Source organism: Hyperoodon ampullatus (genome assembly GCF_949752795.1).
Source record: "Hyperoodon ampullatus genome assembly, chromosome: 1".
Taxonomy (NCBI): domain Eukaryota; kingdom Metazoa; phylum Chordata; class Mammalia; order Artiodactyla; family Ziphiidae; genus Hyperoodon; species Hyperoodon ampullatus.
In genome coordinates this window covers 26,418,914-26,445,270 of record NC_136914.1, presented here as the reverse complement: position 1 = coordinate 26,445,270, position 26,357 = coordinate 26,418,914, and the positions used below count along the sequence as shown (strand labels likewise).

Below are 26,357 nucleotides of genomic sequence, written 5' to 3'. Positions count from 1 at the left end.
AATTAGTGATGAGTATCTTTTCATGTGCATCTGTATCTCTTCTTTGGAGAGATGTCTATTTAGATCTTCCACCCATTTTTTAATTGTGTTGTTTGGTTTTTTTTGATATTGAGCTGCATGAGCTGTTTATGTATTTTGGAGATTAATCCTTTGTCAGTCACTTCGTTTGCAAATATTTTCTCCCATTCTGTTTATTAGATATTTTTAAAATATTTATTTATTATTTATTTGGCTGCGTCGGCACGTGGGATCTTTTGTTGCGGTGTGCGGGCTTCTCTCTAGTTGTGGCGTGCAGGCTCCAGAGTGTGCAGGCTCAGTAGCTGCGACACATGGGCTCTAGAGCACGCAGGCTTAGTTGCCCCGCAGCATGTGGGATCTTAGTTCCCTGAGCAGGGATTGAACCCACGTCCCCTGAATTGGAATGCGGATTCTTAACCACTGGATCACCAGGGAAGTCCCCTACTCATTAGATTTTAAGACTTGGAGAACAATCCTCTTTGGCTCCGTGCTCTGTCCTCTGGCCCACTGGGATAGTAGTCCTGGCTTCTGGAGCCATGGAAGTTCCGGCCTTGTTCCTGGACCTATGCCCATGGTGGCAGTGATAGCCCTGCTGGACTCTTATCTGCCATTGGGGTCATTCTTCCCTTTTCTCGAAAGATAACATTTGTTCACAGCCAGTTAGCTCTGCTGACTCATTTCACACCTGTGGAATCCTGACAGCCTTTCTTCATTTTTTACCATCTTTGCCCCTTCAGTGCAAGCTGGCAGTGTTTCTGCTGGTATAAAATTCCTATAAACCTTGTTGGCCTCCCAGGCAATTCATGGGGGTCCAAGCCATCAGACAGGAGGGTCCTCCACAGATCTTTCCTGGATAGCCACATCTCTGTTCCTGGATTCTGCTGACATGATTGATCCATGAGCCACATGCCTGATCTCTTCAGCAAACCATTGTTCAGCCACACCCTTGGCTTTTTTCCAGAGCATGATATATGGATAGTCTGAAAATTTTCCAAACCTTCAAGTTCTAGTTCTTGTTTTTTTTTTTTGTTTTTTTTTTTAACTATCCCTATGTCTATTTTTTGTTTAACACCTTTATTGGGATATAATTGCTTTACAATGGTGTGTTAGTTTCTGCTTTATAACAAAGTGAATCAGCTATACATATACATATATCCCCATATCTCCTGCCTCTTGTTTCTCCCTCCCACCCTCCCTATCCCACCCCTCTAGGTGGTCACAAAGCACCAAGCTGATGTCCCTGTGCTATGTGGCTGCTTCCCACTAGCTATCTATTTTACATTTGATAGTGTATATATGTCAATGCTACTCTCTCACTTTGTCCCAGCTTACCCTTCCCCCTGCCCGTGTCCTCAAGTCCATTCTCTACGTCTGCGTCTTTATTCCTGTCCTGCCCCTAGGTTCATCGGAACAATTTTTTAGTTTATTAGATTCCATATATATGTGTTAGCATAGTATTTGTTTTTCTCTTTCTGACTTACTTCGCTCTATATGACAGACTCTAGGTCCATCCACCTCACTACAAATAACTCATTTTCGTTTCTTTTTATGGCTGAGTAATACTCCATTGTATATATGTGTCACATCTTCTTTGTCCATTCATCAACACTTAGGTTGCTTCCATGTCCTGGGTATTGTAAATAGAGCTGCAGTGAACATTGTGGTACATGACTGTTTTTGAATTATGGTTTTCTCAGGGTATATGCCCAGTAGTGGGATTGCTGTGTCGTATGGTAGTTCTATTTTTAGTTTTTTAAGGAACCTCCAAACTGTTCTCCATAGTGGCTGTATCAATTTACATTCCCACCAACAGTGCAACAGGGTTCCCTTTTCTCCACACCCTCTCCAGCATTTATTGTTTGTAGATTTTTGGATGATGGCCATTCTGACCGGTATGAGGTGATACCTCATTGTAGTTTTGAATTGCATTTCTCTAATGATTAGTGATGTTGAGCATCCTTTCATGTGTTTGTTGGCAATCTGTATATCTTCTTTGGAGAAATGTCTGTTTAGGTCTTGTGCCCATTTTTGGATTGGGTTGTTTGTTTTTTTGACATTGAGCTACATGAGCTGCTTGTATATTTTGGAGATTAATCCTTTGTCAGTTGCTTCATTTTCAGATATTTTCTCCCACTCTGAGGGCTGTCTTTTTGTCTTGTTTATGGTTTGCTTTGCTATGCAGAACCTCTTAAATTTCGTTAGGTCCCATTTGTTTATTTCCATTTCTCTAGGAGGTGGGTCAGAAAGGACCTTGCTGTGATGTATGTCATCGAGTGTTCTGCCTATGTTTTCCTCTAAGACTTTTATAGTGTCTGGCCTTACATTTACGTCTTTAATCCATTTGGAGTTTATTTTTGTGTATAGTGTTAGGGAGTGTTCTAATTTCTTTCTTTTACATGTAGCTGTCCAGTTTTCCCAGCACCACTTATTGAAGATGCTGACTTTTCTCCATTGTATATTCTTGCATCCTTTATCAAAGATAAGGTGACTATACATGCGTGGGTTTATCTATGGGCTTTCTGTCTTGTTCCATTGATCTGTATTTCTGTTTTTGTGCCAGTACCATACTGTCTTGATTACTGTAGCTTTGTAGTGTAGTTTGAAGTCCGGGAGCCTGATTCCTCCAGCTCCATTTTTCTTTCTGAAGATTGCTTTGGCTATTCAGGGTCTTTCGTGTTTTCATACAAACTGTGAAATTTTTTGTTCTAGTTCTGTGAAAAATGCCATTGGTAGTTTGATAGGGATTGCATTGAATCTGTAGATTGTGTTGGGAAGTATAGTCATTCTCACAATATTGATTCTCCCAATCCAAGAACATGGTATATCTCTCCGTCTGTATCATCTTTAATTTCTTTCATCAGTGTCATAGTTTTCTGCATACAGGTCTTTTGTCTCCTTAGATAGATTTATTCCTAGGTATTTTATTCTTTTTGTTGCAGTGGTAAATGGGAGTGTTTCCTTAATTTCTCTTCCAGATTTTTCATCATTAGTGTATAGGAATGCAAGAGATTTCTGTGCATTAATTTTGTATCCTGTTACTTTACCAAATTCATTGATTAGCTCTAGTAGTTTTCTGGTAGCGTCTTTAGGATTCTTTATGTATAGTATCATGTCATCTGCGAACAGTGACAGCTTTATTTCTTCTTATCCAATTTGGATTCCTTTTCTTTCTTTTTCTTCTCTGATTGCTGTGGCTAAAACTTCCAAAACTGTGTTGAAAAATAGTGGTAAGAGTGGGCAACCTTGTCTTGTTCCTGATCTTAGTGGAAATGGTTTCAGTTTTTCACCATTGAGAACTATGTTGGTGTGGGTTTGTCATATATGGCCTTTATTAGGTTGAGGTAAGTTCCCTCTATGCCTACTTTCTGGAGGGTTTTTAACATAAATGGGTGTTGAATTTTGTCAAAAACTTTTTCTGCATCTATTGAGATAATCATATGGTTTTTCTCCTTCAGTTTGTTAATATGGTGTATCGCATTGATTGATTTGCATATATTGAAGAATCCTTGCATTCCTGGGATAAACCCCACTTACTCATGGTGTATGATCCTTTTAATTAGCTGTTGGATTCTCTTTGCTAGTATTTTGTTGAGGATTTTTGCATCTATGTTCATCAGTGATATTGGCCTATAGTTTTCTTTTTTTGTGACATCTTTGTCTGGTTTTGGTATCAGGGTGATGGTGGCCTCATAGAATGAGTTTGGGAGTGTTCCTCCCTCTGCTATATTTTTGAAGAGTTTGCGAAGGATAGGTGTTAGCTCTTCTCTAAATGTTTGATAGAATTCGTCTGTGAAGCCACCTGGTCCTGAGCTTTTGTTTGTTGGAAGATTTTTAATCACAGTCTCAATTTCAGTGCTTGTGATTGGCCTATTTATATTTTCTATTTCTTCCTGGTTCAGTCTCGGAATGTTGTGCTTTTCTAAGCATTTGTCCATTTCTTCCAAGTTGTCCATTTTATTGGCATATAGTTCTTTGTAGTAATCTCTCATGATCCTTTGTATTTCTGCAGTGTCAGGTGTTACTTCTCCTTTTTCATTTCTAATTCTATTGATTTGAGTCTTTTCCCTTTTTTTCTTGATGAGTCTGGCTAATGGTTTATCAATTTTCTTTATTTTCTCAAGCAACCAGCTTTGAGATTTATTGATCGTTGCTACTGTTTCCTTCATTTGTTTTTCATGTATTTCTGATCTGATTTTTATGATTTCTTTCCTTCTGCTAACTTCAGCATTTTTTTGTTCTTCTTTCTCTAACTGCTTTAGGTGTAAGGTTAGGTTGTTTATTTGATATGTTTCTTGTTTCTTGAGGAAGGATTGTATTGCTATAAACTTCCCTCTTAGAACTGCTTTTGCTGCATCCCATAGGTTTTGGGTCATCGTGTTTTCATTGTCATTTGTTTCTAGGTATATTTTTATTTCCTCTTTGATTTCTTCAGTGATCTCTTGATTTTAAGGAGTGTATTGTTTAGCCCCCATGTGTTTGTATTTTTTACAGATTTTTTTTCCTGTAACTGATATCTAGTCTCATAGCATTGTGGTCAGAAAAGATACTTGATACGATTTCAATTTTGTTAAGTTTACCAAGTATGTCACAGAAGATATGATCTATCCTGGAGAATGTTCCATGAGTACTTGAGAAGAAATTTTATTCTGTTGTTTTTGGATGGAATGTCCCATAAATATCAATTAAGTCCATCTTGTTTAATGTGTCATTTAAAGCTTGTGTTTCCTTATTTATTTTCATCTTGGATGATCTGTTCATTGGTGAAAGTGGGGTGTTAAAGTCCCCTACCATGACTGTGTTACTGTCAATTTCTCCTCTTATGGCTGTTAGCATTTGCCTTATTTATTGAGGTGTTCCTATGTTGGGTGCATAAATAGTTAAAATTGTTATATCTTCTTCTTGGATCGATCCCTTGATCATTATGTAGTGTCCTTCTTTGTCTCTTGTAATAGTCTTTAAAGTCTGTTTTGTCTGTTATGAGAATTGCTTCTCCAGCTTTCTTTTGATTTCCATATGCATGGAATATCTTTTTCCATCCCCTCATTTTCAGTCTGTTTGTGTCTGAAGTGGGTCTCTTGTAGACAGCATATGTATGGGTCTTGTTTTTGTATCCATTCAGCCAGTCTGTCTCTTTTGGTTGGAGCATTTAATCCATTTACATTTAAGGTAGTTATCAATATGTATGTTCCTGTTACCATTTTCTTAATTATTTTGTGTTTGTTACTGTAGGTCTTTTCCTTCTCTTGTGTTTCCTGCATAGAGAAGTTCCTTTAGCATTTGTTGTAGAGCTGGTTTGGTGGTGCTGAATTCTCTTAGCTTTTGCTTGTCAGTAAAGGTTTTAATTTCTCTGTTGAATCTGAATGAGATCCTTGCTGGGTCGAGTAATCTTGGTTGTAGGTTTTTTCCCTTTCATCACTTTAAATAGGTCCTGCCACTCCATTCTGGCTTGCAGAGTTTCTGCTGAAAGATCAGCTGTTTACCTTATGGGGATTCCCTTGTATGTTATTTGTTGTTTTTCCCTTGCTGCTTTTAATATTTTTCCTTTGTGTGTAATTTTTGATAGTTTGATTAGTATGTGTCTTGGGGTGTTTCTCCTTGGATTTATCGTTTATAGGACTCTATGCGCTTCCTGGACTTGATTGACTCTTTCCTTTCCCATATTAGGGAAGTTTTCAACTCTAATCTCTTCAAATATTTTCTCAGTCCCTTTCTTTTTCTCTTCTTCTTCTGGGACCCCTATAATTCAAATGTTGGTATGTTTAGTATTGAACCAGTGGTCTCTGAGACTGGCCTCAATTCTTTTCATTCTTTTTTCTTTATTCTGCTCTGCGGTAGTTACTTCCACTATTTTATCTTCCAGGTCACTTATCCGTTCTTCTGCCTCAGTTATTCTGCTATTGATTCCTACTGGAGAATTTTTAATTTTACTTATTTTGTTGTTCATCATTGTTTGTTTGCTCTTTAGTTCTTGTAGGTCCTTGTTAAATGTTTCTTGTTTTTTTCTCCATTCTGTTTCCAAGGTTTTGGATCATCTTTACTATCATTACTCTGAATTCTTTTTCAGGTAGACTGCCTATTTCCTCTTCATTTGTTAGGTCTGGTGGGTTTTTATCTTGCTCCTTCACCTGCTGTGTGTTTCTCTGTCTTCTCATTTTGCTTAACTTACAGTGTTTGGGGTCTCATTTTCGCAGGCTGCAGGTTCGTAGTTCCCGTTGTTTTTGGTGTCTGCGCCCAGTGGGTAAGGTTGGTTCAGTGGGTTGTGTAGGCTTCCTGGTGGAGGGGACTAGTGCCTGTGTTCTGGTGGATGAGGCTGTATCTTGTCTTTCTGGTGAGTAGGTCTGTGTCTGGTGGTGTGTTTTGGGGTGTCTGTGACCTTATTATGATTTTAGGCAGCCTCTGTGCTAATGGGTGGGGTTGTGTACCTGTCTTGCTAGTTGTTTGGCATAGGGTATCCAGCAGTGTAGCTTGCTGGTCGTTGAGTGGAGCTGGGTCTTAGTGTTGAGATGGAGATCTCTGGGAGAGCTTTCGCTATTTGATATTGTGTGGAGCTGGGAGGTCTCTGGTGGACCAGTGTCCTGAGCTCGGCTCTCCCTCCTCAGAGGCACAGGCCTGACACCTGGCCAGAGCACCAAGACCCTGTCAGCCACACGGCTCAGAAGAAAAGGGAGAAAAATAAGATAGAAAGAAAAAAAAATAAAATAAAGTTATTAAAATAAAAAAATTTTTTAATATTCTTAAAAATAAAAATTAATTTAAAAGAAAGAAAGAAGAGAGCAACCAAACCAAAAAACAAATCCACCTATGATAACAAGTGCTAAAAATTATACTAAAAAAACAAACAAAAAAATGGACGGGCAGAACCCTAGGACAAATGGTTAAAGGCAAGCTATACAGACAAAATCACACAAAGAAGCATACACATACTTACTCACAAGAAGAGAAACAGAAAAAGATATATGTATCTATGTATAAAAAAAAAGGAAGAGAGCAACCAAATCAATAAACAAATCTACCAAATATGATAAACTCTAAATTCTAAACTAAGATAAACATTAAAGCAGAAACATATTGGATGCAGAAAGGAAACCCCAAGTCTACAGTTGCTCTCAAAGTCCACCGTCTCAATTTGGAATGAGTCGTTGTCTATTCAGGTATTCCACAGATGCAGGGTGCATCAAGTTGATTGTGGAGATTTAATCCGCTGCTCCTGAGGCTGCTGGGAGAGATTTCCCTTTCTCTTTTTTGTTTGCACAGCTCCCGGGGTTCAGCTTTGGATTTGGACCCGCCTCTGCCTGTAGGTAGCTGGAGGGCGTCTGTTCTTCGCTCAGACAGGAGGGGGTTAAAGGAATAGCTGCTTTGGGGGCTTTGGCTCACTCAGGCCTGGGGGAGGGAGGGGTGCGGATGCGGGGCGAGCCTGCGGTGGCAGAGGCTGGCGTGACGTTGCACCAGCCTGAGGCGCGCCGTGTGCTCTCCCGGGCAAGTTGTCCCTGGATCGCGGGACCCTGGCAGTGGCGGGCTGCACAGGCTCCCGGGAGGGGAGGTGTGGACAGTGACCTGTGCTCGCACACAGGCCTCTTGGCGGCGGCAGCAGCAGCCCCAGCGTCCCACATCCGTCTGTGGGATCCGCGCTGTTAGCTGCGGCTCGTGCCTGTCTCTGGAGCTCCTTTAAGCGGCGCTCTTAATCCCCTCTCCTCGCGCACCAGGAAACAAAGAGGGAAGAAAAAGTCTCTTGCCTCTTCGGCAGCTCCAGACTTTTTCCCGGACTCCCTCACGGCCAGCCGTGGCGCACTAACCCCTTCAAGCTGTGTTCACGCCGCCAACCCCAGTCCTCTCCCTGGGATCCGACCGAAGCCCGAGCCTCAGCTCCCAGCCCCGCCTGCCCCGGCGGGTGAGCAGACAAGCCTCTCGTGCTGGTGAGTGCCGGTCGGCACCGATCCTCTGTGCGGGAATCTCTCCGCTTTGCCCTCCGCACCCCTGTGGCTGTGCTCCCCTCCGCTACTCCGAAGCTTCCCCCCTCCGCCACCCGCAGTCTCCGCCCGCGAAGGGGCTCCTAGTGTGTGGAAACCTTTCCTCCTTCACGGCTCCCTCCCACTGGTGCGGGTCCCGTCCCTATTCTTTTGTCTCTTTTTTTTCTTTTTTCTTTTGCCCTACCCAGGTAGGTCTGAGAGTCGGGAGGTCTGAGGTCTTCTGCCAGTGTTCAGTAGGTGTTCTGTAGGAGCTGTTCCACGTGTAGATGTAGATGTATTTCTGATGTATTTGTGGGGAGGAAGGTGATCTCCACGTCGTATTCCTCCGCCATCTTGAAGGTCTCCTCTCTGGTTCTATTTTGCTTAACAATTCCCTCTTTAATTTATTTCTTTCCTCTTGGATCTTACTATAAGAAGAAACCAGACCACACCTTCAATACTTGGCTCAGAAATCTCTTCTACTAAATAACCAGGTTTATCACTTAGAAGTCCTACTTTCTATAAAACCCTAGAACAAAAGTTGGCCAAGTTCTCTGCCACTTTATAACAAGATTGTCATTTTCAAATTTCCAAATATTAATGTGTTCTTCATCTCTATGTGGGACTTCACCAGAGTGCTTTAATATCCATATTCCTAGCATTATTCTGTTTATGATTTAATATATGTATTTTCTAAGATAGTAGAAGCTTTCTCTACAGCTCTCCACTTTTCTTTCTGAGCCCTCACTGGAATCTCCTTTAATGTCCATACTTCTATGAACAGTCTCTTCAAGGCAATTTAGGCTTTTTCTATCACTGCCTCAGGACCCTTCCAGCCTCTACCTATTACCCAATTCGAAAGTCACTTTTACATTTTTAGATATTTGCTACTGTAGTACCCCCCTTCCTAGTACCTAAATGTGTCTTAGCGTTCTCCAGACAAACAGAACCAGTAACACACACACACACACACACACATACACATACACACACGAGGAAAACTGATTTTAAGGGATCTGTGTGTGCAGCTGTGGGGCTGGCCAGTCAGAAGTCTTCAGAGCAGGATGGCAGGCTGAAAATTCTGGCAGGAGTTGATGTTGCCGTCTTGAGTCAGAAGGCAGTCTGGAGGCCAAATTCCTTCTTTGGAGGACCTTAGTCTTTCAAAGCTTTCAACTGACTGGATGAGGCCACCCACATTAGGAAGACTAATCTGCTTTACTTCGACGTCTACTGATTTAAAAGTTAATCACATCTAAAAAATTCCTTCCCAGCAACGTCTTGAGTGAGGTTTGACCAAACAGCTGGGCACCATAGCCTATCCAGATTGACACATAAAATTAACCATCACAGGCTATAATAAAAAAATTCACGCTGATGGTGCTTTTCTTAGGCAGTTGTACCAGAAAAATGTTATTGACTGTTGACAGAATTAAAAAATGCACTACATGAGAGCTGTGAGTTTCAGTTTTATTCAGGGACCTTACTGAGGATGCTAGCCCTGGAGACAGCTTCTCAGATAACTCTGAGAAATTGCTCTAAAGAAGTAGGGGAGGAGCCAGGGTATATGAATTTTTTGGCTGGGAAATACATGTAGTCAAGTGTACATCTTGGTAAAAGATTACTGCTAATTACACAAAAAATTGCTTATCTATATATGGGAAGGTGCAAGAATCTGGGGTCATTGAAATTCTTCCTTAGATATGTATCTTAACTATCTAGGGGCCCATATATTCAAAACACAGAATGTTTCATTTTGTTTTTTGTCCTGAATTCCTTTCAGTGTTTACTATAGGCCAGTGACTGCAGTAGCAGATGACTTGATCCTGGATGGCAGGCAACATTCTTTGTTTTACAACTCCCTCCCTTTTTTTTTTTTTTTTTTTTTTTTTTTGCGATACACGGGCCTCTCACTGCTGTGGCCTCTCCCGTTGCGGAGCACAGGCTCCGGACGCACAGGCTCAGTGGCCATAGCTTATGGGCCCAGCCGCTCCACGGCATGTGGGATCTTCCCGGACCGGGGCACGAACTCACGTCCCCTGCATCGGCAGGCGGACTCTCAACCACTGCGCCACCAGGGAAGCCCAACTCCCTCCCTTTTGATCGTAAGTTTAACCAAGTTTTGGGAGGCATTTTGTGACCAGTTTGTCCCACAGCACTAAGAAGGCTCATTCCTAGGTCAGGCCAGGATGTCATTGATAGGCCACTCAATGTGCTATTTCTGGATTAGGCCCTGTTAATAACTTAAAAATTCTCTGGATCATTTGTCTTACCAGTCTATTAAGATATAGGATATATTTTCCCGTGTTCCTTTTCTCAATCTAGATTTGCACCATTACAGTTAAATTTGTATAGGGCTGTATGTGTGATGAATTGCCTCAAGATGTTGAGCCATCATTAGTTTTGCCCAAGACCTTGTTACACATTGGGTAATGCAAGAAACAACAACCTTATACAGGATGTAAGTAATATAGCTAGTAACATTAATAAGATCCTAAGTAGAGATTTGAGCATGAGCTTCCAGAACCAAACTGGCTCCTTAAAAGATCTCCAAGACAAGGAAGTGGATCACTTAAGGCAGAAATCAGATTCTTCATGTGAGTCATTAAATGTGTAACTTTAGAGTATTCATCTGGTTTGAAAATGCAGCATTCAGTTTGAATTATGGCATAGGTGCCTGCCTCTTTGAGATGTTGTAAAGATATCAAGGGCCATGTGTTTTGTAATACTGCTTTTTCTCATCATAGAGATCTCAGAATTCAATAGGCTCATAGCCTGATTACTGTCGTTTAAGGCCTATTGGGTGAACTTGGTCAAGGCTTTGATGTGGGTGATTACATCTTCCAGTCCTACTGAAGGCACAAAAATAGCTGTTAAATGGTCATACCAATGAAATACAGATCTCTTGATCTGTCAGCCTTGTATACATTGTAGATTTGCTGGAGTCATATCTAAATTGGAACACTTACGGCCTTGAGCCCAAGGGAATCCTAGGATACATCTGCCTATCCATCTGGCAGAAGCCAGGGACAGAAATTGGTGCCACAAAGCTATTGAATTCCATTAGGTGCAACCCAGTATTCCTGGTCACCTGACCCAGCCTCTTGTATACCAGTTGCTATCTTTAAGGGAAATGATTTGTTGGCGTTTTTCATAAGGCATTCAGCCTAATTTTCTAGTGTTATTTGGCTGATTATCTTTAATAAGATTTAACTGTTCCCAACATAGGGGGGCCATAAACTTAAATGACCATAGCCCAGTGTTAGCCATATAAATCCATCCTGTAACTGAGGGAGGGTCCCTTCTAATAATTGGGAAGTTATGTTCTTTGACTGAAATTTAGCTCATTGCTCTGATTGAGCCTGAGTAACTTTAAAAGAGAATTCATGTTTTTGGCCAGGGCCGGAAAAAGTATGATTGATTGGCCAAGTGCGGGGTTCCCATGCAGTAATATCAATAGTGGCCCTACAACTTCTTTCTTCTAAAATAAATTTTCTAAGGGCCATCCAGTTACAGCCTTGGAGAGAAGAAATCCACCAAGGTAAACCTGAAGTACTGGCTGTAGATAAGTGACCACAAACCCAAATATCAGATTGAATTTTTTTATTTTTATTTTTATTTTTTGCGGTACGCGGGCCTCTCACTGTTGTGGCCTCTCCCGTTGCGGAGCACAGGCTCCAGACGTGCAGGCTCAGCGGCCATGGCTCACGGGTCCAGCCGCTCCACGGCATGTGGGATCTTCCCGGACCGGGGCATGAACCCGTGTCCCCTGCATCGGCAGGTGGACTCTCAACCACTGCACCACCAGGGAAGCCCCAGATTGAATTTTGAAATTTGTATAGGATTGTGCCATGATAGAAAACATTTGATTCATGTGCGGAAGTCTTAAGAAATCAAGAAAACACTATAAATGATCATATGGGTCTGGTCTGGCATATTAGTATAGCTGTCTACTTCTGATATTGTCTTCTTGTCCTGTGGGTGTAGTTTCTCCTCTGAGCATTGTTTTAAGGTGATTTTGAGGCCAGCAGTCCTCTCTATAGACCAGTCTGGTGCAGGGCCCCTTCTTCAGAGGGAAATAGGAATCCAAGAATCAGTTCCCTTTAGTTGCACCGTGCATGAGCTAGTTGTGAGTACCTGATAAGGGTCCTTTCATCTAGGTTGGAGAGAGTCCTTTAAATGATGTCTTTCCAGTATATTATCTCTTGGTTGCAGGTCAGGGGGCATCTGTCTTTATTCAAAGATAGATTACTGTGATAAGCTTCAGAAACAAATTTAGAATGTCCTTTGTAATAGTTCAATTAAATCTTACAATAATGCAACATAGTAACAAGGAGTCTAGGAAGTTGAGTCTCAGGCAGTAAATACAAATCACAAAGACAGTTAACAACACTAGAAATTAATACCTACTGAAACAATTTTTTTCTCTCTAAAATCACCCTCATTTCTGCCACACATAGCCAAATTAAGATCACATAGGCTCTCTGAAATTGTTTTTGCTGGAACTTTTCATAAGGGATCTCAGACTGAACTTTTCAAAGGTCTCTCAAGGCCAGAAAAGCCATGCCAAGGACTTGGCATCAGATTCTGCCTGCAATACCTACAGATTTGGGTGGGTTCCTCTCAAGGTCCACAGAATACCTTGAGATCCATACACCTGCCAGGAAGTGGCCTCCCTTATTCACCTGATAAGGCTTCCGGGAATCCTGTAAGCAAAGTACTAGGTTGTTTTTCCAAGAGGCTTTTTGGTTCCATAAAGTCCACCTCAGTTCTTTAAAGCTGTTTGGTCATGTCTGATTTTTGCATAGTCTCAAATATGACATTCCATCCAAAGTCATTAATGTAGCCAGTGTTTCCAGTTATCTCCTGTTATATCTCCTGTTATAAGGAGAACAGATTCTTATTGAATTTATGCAAATAATAATATTGCCATGAGAATAAGAATACTAAGAGTTTCCAAATTCTGGAGGAATCAGAGAGAAAAGATTAATGTTTCAGTTCCGCTTACAAAGGTATAATTTACCAAGTTGCTATAAATTATAGTTAGCTTAAGAGGAAAGAGCAAAAGTTTTCTCAAATCTGGAAAAATAAAACATTAAAAAGAATCAGAAATTTTTCAAAGAGTCATAAAAATTATAATCATCTTCATCAGTTCGTTCAGTCCCATGTTGTTAATTCTTGATCTCCTTTTAACAGTTTTATGAAGCCATCAGGTTTTCCATTAGAATTCTTTAATTTCTTACCCAGTTAAGCAGTATGATGTGAAAGTTACCAGAAACCTGTGCTTGTCAAAAAGTCCTTTCTATGAATCTTCTTGGAGATGAAGCATTTTTGTAAAAGCATCAGAGTAAAACAATAACTGTTTGTAAATGACAAGACTTAAAAAGGCACAGTTAAAGACCTGATTACAAGGCATTTGTCAAAGAAATTTGGTTATTTTCATACACTATTACAATATTAAATATTAAATTTTAGATATTAAATACAAGATTAAAATATTAAAATAATGAAATTATAAAGTCCACCATATTAAATATATTTAATACAATATTAAAATAACTAGAATTATGACATTATACCAGGACACATGTAAATTTTAGAAATTTCATATAATTTTTAGAACATTTATATTAATAACATTTACCCATACAGTATAACCTAAGAAGGTTTATCACTACTTATTTGATAATGCTAGCCATGTAATTTAACATATCAAATAAGCCTAATTAGTTTAATATTTCTCTTTGAGATGTTTCAGGGGCCCTCTGAAGCATCCCAAAGATAGCTAGAGGTCAAAAGAACTTCATTTAGAATTTGATTTGAGGAAGTTTGTCAAAATTATCGAGTTTTTTTTTTGCAGTATGTGGGCCTCTCACTGTTGTGGCCTCTCCCGTTGTGGAGCACAGGCTCCGGACGCACAGGCCCACCGGCCATGGCTCACGGGCCCAGCCGCTCCGCGGCATGTCGGATCTTCCCAGACCCAGGCACGAACCCATTTCCTCTGCATCGGCAGGCGGACTCTCAACCACTGCGCCACCAGGGAAGCCCTATCAAGAGTTTTTAAAGCACTTGGTCAAATAGGATTATAGGTCACTGTGAAACAATACTTATTACTTAACCAAAGTGACAATAAAAGATTTCAAAGGCAAATATAGAAAGTTACAACAGAGTACTTAAAAAGTAAAAAAAAAAAAAAAAAACTTCACAATTGGTTATCAAAATCATATAAATATTCCAAGAAAACTTTGTCTCCTTAACAGAGAACCAAATTCTAGTTTTTCACCATCTTACCATTAACATTATAATTCATTTACTCAATTAAGTTTATTCTAATCTTAGCCAGTCCAGACCATGCACAAAACTCTTTTCTCAGCATTTCTTTTCCACATCATTCTATTGATATAACTTCCTTTTTTACCTTTAGATTTTTTTCCCTATGCTTTTCCTTTTTCTCTCTTTTAAAAATTTTTATTGGAGTATAGTTGATTTGCAATGTTGTGTTAGTTTCTGCTGTACAGCAAAGTGAATCAGTTATACATATATCCACTCTTTTTTAGATTCTTTCCCATATAGGTCATTACAGAGTATTGAGTAGAGTTCCCTGTGCTATACAGTAGGTCATTATTAGTTATCTATTTTATCGATATATACAGTAGTATGTTTATGTCAATCCCAGTCTCCCAGTTTGTCCCTTCCCCCTTCCACCCCTGGTAACCATGTTTGTTTTCTACATCTGTAACTCAATTTCTGGTTTGTAAATAAGTTCATCTGTACCATTTTTTTAGATTCCACTTATAAGTGATATCATATGATAGTTTTCTTTCTGTGTCTGACTTACTTCACTCAGTATGACAATCTCTAGGTCCATCCATGTGGCTACAAATGGCATTATTTTGTTCTTTTTTATGGCTGAGTAATATTCCATTGCATATATGTACTCCATCTTCTTTATCCATTCCTCTGTCGTTGGACATTTAGGTTGCTTCCAAGTCCTGGCTATTGTAAATAGTGCTGCAGTAAACATTGGGGTGCATGTATCTTTTTGAATTATGGTTTCCTCTGGATATATGCCCAGGAGTGGTGTTGCTGGATCATATGGTAATTCTATTTTTAGTTTTTTTAAGGAAGCTCCATACTCCTTTTTCTCTTCCCCTCTTTTTAACGTCTCTTGAGGACAAAATTACTTTCTTTTCCCTTAACAAAATGCATTTTCATTCCTTATACCTTGTTTTTTCCTTGCATACAAAGATGTTTCCCTTATTAATTTTAGTAGTTTTAATCACACATATTAACTAGAATTCTCCACTCTTAAAAACCTTAATTTCTAGTGAAAACTAAGAAGTAAACAATTTTAAACTTTCCTTATAGTTAGCACCCTGTAGATTGACAAACTTATGAATACTGTTTATAATTTCTAAAAAACATGTGCTTTCTTATGGAAAATGTCTCTGTGTGGCACCAAACATATTTATTAATAGTCCTGAATATCTTCTTTTCTCTGTAAAAGGAAGTCTGTGTTTAGTAATTAATGTTTCAGTAGATTATTTTATTTTGGAATGATCTAGATATTCAGTAAACTTCCATCATTTAACCTAATTTAGCAAAACTCTAAAGTTTCAAGTAACCAAATATTTGGAGAAACTGTTTTTTAAGTAGACATACCATAAAACATAATTATCCCTAAAGGGTTCACCTAAAAACTCTTATCTCATTTACATTTAATTTTCTTATAAAAATTTCATCATACCAAGTTATTTTTCTTGCTGACAAGTTTTGTAAGAGAAATAAGATCTTAGTTGACTTTTTTTTTTTTTGCGGTACACGGGCCTCTCCCGTTGCGGAGCACAGGCTCCGGACGCGTAGGCTCCGGATGCGCAGGCTCAGCGGCCATGGCTCACGGGACCAGCCGCACCGCGGCATGCGGGATCCTCCCGGACCGGGGCATGAACCCGTGTCCCCCGCATCGGCAGGCGGACTATCAACCACTGCACCACCAGGGAAGCCCCTTAGTTGACTTTTAATAAACCTAGGTACAATAAAAGTATTATAGTGAATGTCGATGACTCTACAGAGTCTGTATTAATTAAATCAGCAAACTTAATACCAAATATTAATTTAATACTGAATATTTCCCAGATCATGTGAACCTGAAATTCATTTGGGTTAGTTTCTTTTATATTTCTGAGACTGTATATAAGTGCTTAATTTCCTTTAAGCCAATTAAGTAGAGCTCATTTACAAATTAATTTTGGCTATACTATTCAGAAGTAAAGACATATATCTATAACATACACACAGACATATAGACAGATGTAATCAGAGATCTCACAGCTTCATTTTAAAACTTAGTCATGAATCAGGTATTACAATATAAAACTTACTAGTTTATAAATAACAGTTGGAATAAGTTAAGTTTACTTGATTGGGTTTAAAAGGCCTCTTTTTTCCTTTTTTCCCTCAGTCCCAGGAATTAAAGATGGTCTAGATAAGAGTAAGATAAGAGTTCTTGAGAGCTCTGGTAGAACATTTATATCTCAAAGATGCAGGGAGAGAAATGCAAGCTCCTCCTAGAAGGACTTTGTGCCCCGAGGGTCAGAATTTTGAAAGATGTTTTATCAAGCTGCCTTGATAAAACAAAAACCAGTTTGGGAATGCCAAAAAAAGAGCCCCATCTTGGCCATTTCAGGGAGGATTTCCTTAATTCTTAAGTAAGTAAGTACTTGCCAAGTATAAGTTCTGTATGATATGTAAACCTGTCTGGGGTATTGGTCAGGGGTTATCTGACACCCCTTTTTCTTCCGTTTGAGAGACTCTATTTCTCATTTTAATTAGTTAATTAATTAATTAATTTATTTATTTTGGCTGTGTTGGGTCTTCGTTTCTGTGCGAGGGCTTTCTCTAGTTGCGGCAAGTAGGGGCCACTCTTCATCGCGGTACGCAGGCCTCTCACTGTCGTGGCCTCCCTTGTTGCGGAGCACAGGCCTCCAGACGCGCAGGCTCAGTAGTTGTGGCTCACGGGCCCAGTTGCTCCACGGCATAGGGATCTTCCCAGACCAGGGCTCGAACCCGTATCCCCTGCATTGGTAGGCAGATTCTCAACCACTGCGTCACCAGGGAAGCCCTATTTCTCATTTTAAAATTGGTTTGTCAGAATAAAATCACTACTGAAAAGTGTGGTGGGCCGATGTGCGGTTTGTGAGCTTAATCTTCTGGGTGTCACCCTAGAGTCGTTTTAGCTCTTTTAGTGTCTGGGTTTCTCTTACTGGCAGCCTAAAAATGCTCTGGGGGCCCTGAGCACTGAATGGCCCATTCTTATATGTGTGCCCCTGGCTGAGTGAGTTTTTAAGGAGTGGCTTTCCCTAGGGACCTGCTGCACAGTGTGGTGACTTCCTCCACCACTCCCATAAATGCCTCGGTTGCCCCAGAAAGCTGTAATCGGCCTGGAGGAGCTGTGTCTCTTATCTTTGGAGCTGAAGGCTCTCCTATGGTATCTTTACTTTTATTCTGACAAATCCTGTTAAGGTAGATGATTTGAGGAAACACATCGGGTCAGCCTCCTACCTAATCACCCAGTCTGAGCCTTCCCAGTGTCTTTCAAATGAACAAAATCTTCCCATTCTCTCTCAACTGGGCAGTTTCTCAGAATCTTACAACTGAACACTTTCTCAGTATCTTACAAAGGAAAAGTCTTATCCACTACTGGAAAAAACTCAGGATTGTCAACCAAGACAAGAGATCCGAGACCAGGAGAGACTCACCAAATTCGTCTGGACTCTCCAGGGAGGCACAAGGGCCCTTGCTGGTACCAAGGTCCAGATCCTTGGAGAGTTCAGGTGAAGGAGAAAAGTCTGCTCTGGGTCCGTTCATGGTTGCCAAAACTCTTGACTGAAATAAACATGCACAACATGAGAGCAGTGATTTTGGGGTGTCTTCAGGGGCCTTACTGAGGACTGTAGCCTCTCAGATAGCTCTGAGGAACTGCTCTGAAGAGATAGGGAAAGAGCCAATCTATGTGAATTGTTCTGGCTGGGAAATACATATAGTCAAACATCCATCTTGGTAAAAGATCACTACTAATCACAAAAAAACCCTCAGATATCTCTAGTTAATGATTTTAGTGCTTATTTATGTATGGGAGGATGCAAGAATCTGGTGTCATTGAAATTCTTCCTAATATGCATCTTAACTGTCTAGGTACCAAAACACACAGGATGTTTCATCCTGTTTTTCATTCTGAATTCCTTTCAGTGTGTACCATAGGTCAGTGACTGCAGTGGCTTATGACTTGATCCTTATAGAACTGGATGGCAGGCAACATTCTTTGTTTTGCAGGCTTTGTCTAATGGGTTTCAAGAAAGCAGTATATTGTCTGCACTGTGAGAACTTTCAGCATCTATAGTTAAGATGTACAATAATCTTTTTACATTGGTGGCTTTTATTTTTAAAACTGAACATTTACCCCATTTTAAAGATGAGAAAAGAGAGGCTTAGATACAGGACATGGCGGACCCTGGACTTGACCCCCTGTCTACCGCATTATCCACCATATTACGTTGCCTGTTGGTTATTGTTTTATGCTGGTCTCAGCCTATCAATAACCAGTGTTGTGATTGGGCCAGTCCTTGTGGTTCTGATATGATTGCAAGACGCCCTTCAGAAATAACCATCAGGATACTTTGAAAAAAAATAAATAAAGGTATGTTACTTACAAGACCTGGAAATTATATGGCACACCGGGGCCACACAGTAAGGTTGGGTCAAGGGTGGTGGAGAGAAAGCAAGAGAGTCGGAGTGAGGGTCTGGGGTTCTGGTTTTTTGGGGGTTTGACAGTGGGGGCCCTAGGGTTTCACGGGCTCACTCTTTGTAAATTTAAAACATAAGAGCAGGAATTTAATGTGTGGGAAGAGAAAAAAAACAAGTGGCCTGAATGGTCAGTTATCAAAATCGACCAAGATCTTTGAAAGGAGCTTCATCCGGGAGAGGCAGCCTGGCTGTGTGGCTGGCAATGTGTTTATTCTTCTCCATTAGCTATCTTCTCTGAAGCAGATGCTTGCACAGCCAGAGCGCTTGCATTACAAAAAAAGGAAAAGAAACCCCAAACTGTCAGGGCTTATACTACAGTTAGTTATCGGTGTAGTTTGGTTAATTATTGGTGACCAGATTGCCTGGAGGAAACCCAAAATGTTCACGTTGTAGTTTTGTGAAGTGTAGTATATTACAGAGGATACGTGGAAAGTATCTGTCTTCAAAGTGTCTGATTTTTTTAATTTTTAGAAAAAAAATGTAAATACACAAAAGCACTAAACTAATATGACAAACTTCTGTGTATCTATGATCAAAGTTTAAACAGATAGTATTTGCTTCAGGTTTTGTAAAAAAAGAATTACTGAAGCCATTGAAATTCTTTCTGTACATCCCCTTAGTCCTCTTCCTCTCCTCTCACCCTCCTTTCCTACATAGACAAAACTCTTAGGAATTTTATGCATATTCTTTCATGTTTTTATATTTTTATAATATGTGTATTAAGACAAAGATCTTTTTACATAATGCTTTTATTAAATACACACATTATATATATATGTCCTATACATAATTTCATACTCATACACAAAATCTCATAGCCATAAACAATGTAATAATCATTAACATTTACAAGGCGGCCTCAGTTCTAAGAACTTTACATGTATTAACTCATTTAATTTTAATAATAGTCCCATACGTTATGTTCTCTTATTCTCCCCATTTTACAGATGAAAAGGGTGAGGCACAGAGAGATTAAATAACTTGCCCAAGGGTCACAAGCCATAAGTGGCGGAGCCACTGTCTCTTATAGATAATAATGTTTTAAGTGTTAAAGAAACAACTTACATAAGTGCTGTTATATTGTACTTAACATTCAAAAACTTGGTTTTTACTCAGCATTGTTCTTGAGATTCTATTCCTTTGGACAAAAATTCCATAAAGTGCTGTGCTTTATGGTTTCCATCATATGACTTTACTGTCTTTTCTTTGTCCATTCTCATATTAATGGATATTTAGTTTTGTTTCTCCCAATTTTCTGTATTACAAGAGAATGCTGCAACGAACACCCCTGTACTTGTCTTCTTGTACGCTCATGTGAGGAGTCTCTCTGGGGCACTAGCTGGTAGTAGAGTAGCTGGGTTAAAGGGTATTTACTTTTTCAACTTTTCCATATATTGGCAACTTTTTCTCCCAGTTGTTTATGCCTCAGTGCACAGATTACATTCCCACTAGTCAGAGACGGAATATACATACAGACAATGGCCTGACCATATATAAAAAGGAAACTGACAGAGAAAGACAAATATCATATGATATCACTTGTATGTGGAATCTAACAAAAAAAATGATATACATGAACTTATTTATAAAACAGAAATAGACTCACAGGCATAGAAAACAAACTTATGGTTACCAAAGGGGATGGTGGGGGGAGAGATAAATTAGGAGTTTGGGATTAACATATACACACCACTATATATAAAAAAGATAAACAACAAGGACCTACTGTACAGCACAGGGAACTATATTCTATTGATATATCTTGTAATAACCTATAATGGAAAAGAATCTGAAAAAGAATATATATATATATCATATATATATCATATATATATATATAACTGAATCACTTTGCTGTACACCTGAAACTAACACAACATTCGCAATTAACTACACTTCAATTTTTTAAAAAATGGGTAAAAAAAAAAAAATCGCAAACCGCCAAAACAAAAAACAAAACAAACCAGAACTCTGACCTGTAACCTGCAGAAACCTGCCCAGAAAACCAACTCCTTATCTACAATAAGCAGCCCAGGAAGCCAGCTTGCTTTGAGTCAGGCTTGCAGAAGCTATTGTCGTAATTAGCATTTGACTGATCCTTAGTGAGATGGAGCCATTGTATTAAGACAGTTCTTTCCAGAGGTGATTAAGGGATTTATAGTGAGGTGTTAGGAAATTACCTTTTAAAGTAGAGGAGGATACAAATGTCAGATGGGTTTAGCTTTATTCATTTTCGAAGAGAAAGGAAGTAGTCTAGAACCATTATCTTAGACTTTTTCTTTTAAGCAGAAAAAGTCTTATTTTTTTTTCTTAACTAAATTATGTAGGACCATAAACAAGATGAAAACTGGAACACCTCAGGTAAAATAAAGTCAGTAGTATGGTTCCACCCACCTAGCCCCCTCCCCTGCCCCCAGATCACCTGAGACCCCCCTTGGTGGAATCCTAGGGCTGGGTGGTAACCTACAAGATGCTGTAGGATGCCTCCTGGTGAGAGCATCTGATGAGATTTTTCATCTCTCTCAGCCTCAGTTAGAAGGGAAACTTGATAAATTCTACAAGACTTTGGGCTAAACTTATTCTATTTCTTTGGTCTCCTGGCAGGCAGGAATTTGTGGATGCTTATGTGAATTATGTCTTCCAAATCTCAGTTCATGAATGGTACACAGCTTTCTCCAGCGGCTTCCTAAAGGTGTGTGGTGGCAAAGTGCTTGAGCTCTTCCAGCCTTCAGAACTGAGGGCCATGATGGTGGGGAACAGCAACTACAACTGGGAGGCCCTGGAGGAGGTAAGCCTAAAAGGTGCAGTCTGTTACCTCTGAGGGAGCAGCACTGGCCTGGGCACAGTGCCCAGAACCCGGTCTCTTTCTTACGTATTCTGTAGTCAAGGAGGATTTGGAGTCCTCCTGCATCTCAGTGGTTATTTCTTACTCTCCAGTGCAAATGGTATACAGATGTCCACTTGTAATATTCTTCCGGAAGATAATATTTTTCTTTCTGTCTCTTTTGGGCAGACTGCCATCTACAAGGGTGATTACTCAGCCACACATCCCACTGTGAAACTATTTTGGGAAACATTTCATGAGTTCCCTTTGGAAAAGAAGAAGAAGTTTCTCTGTAAGTAATATCAGTATGGTATCTGTCCACATTTCAGTTTTGCATGTGGTATAGGATGGTATACTCCATGGTGAAGTTCAACTCTTTTAAATGGTAAAGGGTAAGGAAGGAAATATATTTACATTTTTTGTCTTAGTGATATCTGAGGCGCAACAGAGGTTGTTAATCCTTATTTGTTGTGTAACGGGGTGGGTTGCATGAAAGGAAGAAAATCATTTCACTGATTTTTAATTGCTCTAAAAATACTAGTTATTTTATATGAAGGTGATTCCTTTAAGTATTACATTGATGAAATCGAATTGTTTGGATTAACCTCCCTTATCATTCTAGCCTTTTGAAAATATTAGTGTCTACTGCAGATGTAACTGGGGAGATGTGATTTATAATAGCTTTATTGAGATTTAATTCACACACACATACTGTTACAATTCAGCCATTCAGAGTGTACAGTTCCGTGGTTTTTAGTATATTCGGAGTTGTGAAACTATCAATTAATTTTAGAACGCGTTCATCACCCCAAGAAGAACACTGTACCCATTAGCAGTCTTTCCCCATTTCCTCCCAGCCTCCCACCCTTACCAGTCTGCTCTGTCTCTATGGATTCGCCTGTTCTGGATATTTCATATAAATGGAATCATACAGTAAATGGTCCTTTGTGACTGGCTGGATGACGTTTGAGAATGGTAGTACATTTGGAAAGGAAAATGAAGTCTAGTTTACATGAACAAATTACCCTTTTAAAAATAGTAGAAATCTTTGTGTCATTGTATAATCAGAGTCATAAATTAGCCATTGAATAGCATAACATTTTTATCAATTTAAAATGAAAAAAACAGAGTTTGAAAGGCAGTCTCTTTTGCTTTTTAAGAATGAGCATATATTAGTATTAATGCAAGATTTACCCCCAGATTCTACTGCTCCCATGGAGTAAGGATGAGAGGAAGTGGAGATCTTACAAAAGAATTCCTAAAAAGAGCCCTGCTTCCCCTCTGCCTGGTTACAGGGGCCCTTGAGAAACAGCGGCATCTGAGTCAAAATGACAGGATAAGATTTGCCAGTGGGTCTTGTGGAACTGTGACAATCAAGAGGCGCTAGCCCTTGGTCCGGGGATTTCCTTAAAAGAAGATGTTTTTCTGTTCAGAGACCATTGGACTTCCATAAATTTTTATTAACTTTACAGATTTGGCAAGCATGTTTATGTATCGTAGCCTCAGGTAGTGACAGGTTATTTGAAAGTGCTCCTTAACTAATGATTTCATTGTATCGATAGTTAATTTTCCAGCAGTTCAACAAAGAAGGTTATCTAGTGCTGGAAAACAGGAAAAGACAGCTGGGTTGGTCTTTTTTTCCCCTCCAAGTCACAAGTGTGTCGCAAGAGGGAAACGTCTCATATAATGTCAGTGTCAGATCTTCTGGTTTAAGAAAAATGGAGAGACAGGGAAAGGCAAGCAAACAGATCCCAAATGGAAATTCACCAGCCAAGGGGTATAATAAGCACAGACACTTGAGGGGAGAGGAGAGACCCTGAGGCCCCATGGACTGTAGTCTTCTTCCTGTTTTCTGAGGTCAGCCCTTTTCCTAGGTCAGCAATTCTCTTCCTCTTTGATTTTGTGAAAGCTCGTAACATTTATGAGGCCATACATTTCACTGAGGCCATTTTTTATTCGGGGGCATTTTTGAGCATCTTTCCATTGGATGGATGCTTTGTGTCAGTGTATAATTAGGTTCTGAAATTAGCCAATGAAAAGCATAGACTTTTTATCCATATAAAACCAAAACACAGGGTGTGAAAGGCCATCTCTTGCTTTATAAGTGAGCATTTATTAGTATTAATACAACACATATTGGCACAAAAAAGTGGCTGTACTTCTCACATGAGCCACAGGGTGTCAGCCCTTCCCTTTTGTTCCTCCCTGGGCCGCAGAGAGCCGCTCCCTGTTTACCTAGCTGGTGTTTCCCATTCTCCGCAGTGTTCCTGACAGGCAGCGACCGCATCCCCATCTACGGCATGGCCAGCCTGCAGATCGTCATCCAGTCCACGGCCAGCGGGGAGGAGTACTTGCCCGTGGCCCACACTTGCTACAACCTTCTTGACCTCCCCAAGTACAGCAGCAAAGAGGTCCTGTGTGCACGGCTGACCCAGGCCCTCGACAACTACGAGGGCTTCAGTTTGGCCTGAGGCTCCCCGGCTTGCCCCAGACTCTCCTTCCTTCTTCCACGTCCGCGTTGAGGCCCGTACAGAAAATCATGGGGAGTGAGTTCTGGTTTTTTCTATTGTGTAAGTGGGTTGGAACTTTTGAATCCTGAACCCGACGGATGCACTTCTGGGGTGGTAAGTTTTGAAAAATCAGGGGTTAGGGATAGGGTGAAAAACCAGCCCTCGTCTGGGAAGCGATTTTGTTTCTAAACCCAGTTCCCCATTGTTCCTTGCACTTGTGACTACGCTGTACTCTGATGGATAAAAGGGCAGTGGATTCTTAAACTCGCATTCCCCCGATGTCTCTCTCAGCCCTGATCTTTCCTCCTGACGCTTCCTTGTCTTCCTACCATCTCATTCCTCTGCAAGAATGATTCGACTGACCTGTCCTTTCTCACCCGCACATGCAGAACATCTCCTTTCTCTGCAGCCTTGGAAATGCTCCTGGCTTGTTGCCGTCCAACCCTAAGGACTAAGAAGGAAAGGATTACTTCAGAAATTCCCAAGCCCAACAAGCTGAATCTGGGTCCATGACTTTGGCGGAACTCTTGCGAATTTATGGGGAGCCTTTCATAAACCTGCCTTTTGCCTAAAAAAACAGTTCTTGAGGGACTGGCCATCTCCCTATGGCTCTGTGACTTCCCGGCCCTCCTCAAAGGGGTGCAGGGCTGCATAGCTTCGCAGCTGAGCCGAACTCTTTCTGGTGGCCCCGCCAAGCCCTTTTGACAACAAGATGAGGTAACAGGCCCTCACCCTCTTGCATCATTTTGCTTTTGGAGCAGGTTGCATTAATTTTCTAAGGAGTATTTTCTCCCAGAAAAGTAGAATAAATTGCCTATCCTTTTCCCTATCACTTTCTGTCTCTACCACTTCATCTCTCCTCCCACCCTCCTACTTTTCCCTTCACTTCATCCCATTCTGTTACCTGACTTAATGTCCCATCCTCTCCTCCTAGTGGATGCATGCAGTCTATTTTCATTTTCTATTTAAATTGCAAAATTTCTACTCAGATTTTTTTTTTCCTCCTCCCTAACTGCTAAGACTGAAGGACATTCTTTATTATGGAACTTTTGTTGATTGCATTTGGAATGTGTGTTTACAGTGGGATTTCAGGAGGGATTGTGTTTGAAGCAAATATATGTATTTCAGAAATCCTGACACACTCAACCTTCATCATGGGATAAGAAACTTCTACATGAGCAAAGAATCCATGTCAGCCTAATTTTAAATTCTTAGTCACTAGAGAAAAGACTTATTTATATAAAATGAAGTATTTATGAACCGTGAGACAGCATCAAATCTCAGTGAAGGATTGTAGATTTTTTGCTTTTTGTTTTTAAAACTTATTCCAATTGCTAAATTGGTAGTTTTTCAGTCTTTATAATACAAGATTAAAAAAAGATATAGTTATATGAAATGTTTATTTTCTATGTGTGTGCATATAGTTCAATATTATGCAATAAATTTGCTGTTTTAACATAACCAGAACTATTTCTTCTTGTACTTGCAGAACGGGTAGCTTGCTTTCAGTAGAAGAATTAAGTCACCTACCCGAGTAATCTAATAGAAGGTCAAATTTGCTTCCTGCCACAAGAGAGTAGAACCAACTGCTGGGAAAATGAAGAGGAAAACAGGGTGGGGGGGAGCATATGGCATTAAGGAGGGATGGGATTTCTGAAGGTTCTGATGGGTGAAAAGGCATTTCTCACGGAGCGGAAGGCCTTATTTAGCAAGGGCTTGAACATGGGGGCATATTTAAGGAAGGGCCAGGAACAATTCGAAGGGAGCATTAGAGGAAACAGAATAATGGTAAATAAGACTGGGGAGAAAGTTTCAGTAAGTTTGGGGCTGAGGAACCAGGCTAAGCCTTGGACCTTCAAAATGTTGAGAGCCTTGGGGTGGGGGAAGGAGGCAGTGATATGAGTTGAGCCTGGTTTTAAGAAAACGCGGATAAGGGTACATGTGTTGGAATGGAGTGGGAAGGACAGCCGCTGAGAGCAGCAGGGTGGCAGCAGTGGAAAGAGAAGAGCTGTGCGCAGGAGAGATGGGAGGCAATGGGAGCCTTCAGGGAAAAGGAGGCATTAAAGGTGAGTCTAAGACTTAGTCATCTAATGGCTGATGCTAATTAGCCCACTTATACACAGCAAAAAATTTTTTCAATAAGTTTTAAAAAGGATTATCATGTACTGTTTTTACCAGACTTAATAGATGGTTTAAAAGTGGTAAAGAGAACAGTAGCTTTCCATTAATAAGTTCCCTTCAACAAACACTTAAGAGCAT

General features: G+C 40.2%; 1 protein-coding gene across 5 annotated transcripts in view; it reads left to right on the top strand.

Moving 5' to 3' along the window:
• Positions 1 to 24,059, top strand: part of HERC3 (HECT and RLD domain containing E3 ubiquitin protein ligase 3) — a gene marked incomplete at both ends in the record, with an annotated part of 127,916 nt that extends 103,857 nt beyond the window's left edge. For 4 of the 5 annotated variants that reach the window (XM_079717298.1, XM_079717296.1, XM_079717295.1 and 1 more), the window contains 3 exons: positions 21,369 to 21,552; positions 21,778 to 21,880; positions 23,851 to 24,059. In XM_079717298.1, the coding sequence (XP_079573424.1) occupies positions 21,369 to 21,552; positions 21,778 to 21,880; positions 23,851 to 24,059 (496 nt within the window). The remainder of the gene's footprint in view (positions 1 to 21,368; positions 21,553 to 21,777; positions 21,881 to 23,850) is intronic. The other variant, XM_079717294.1, reaches the window with a different exon arrangement.
• Positions 24,060 to 26,357: the final 2,298 nt, after the last annotated feature.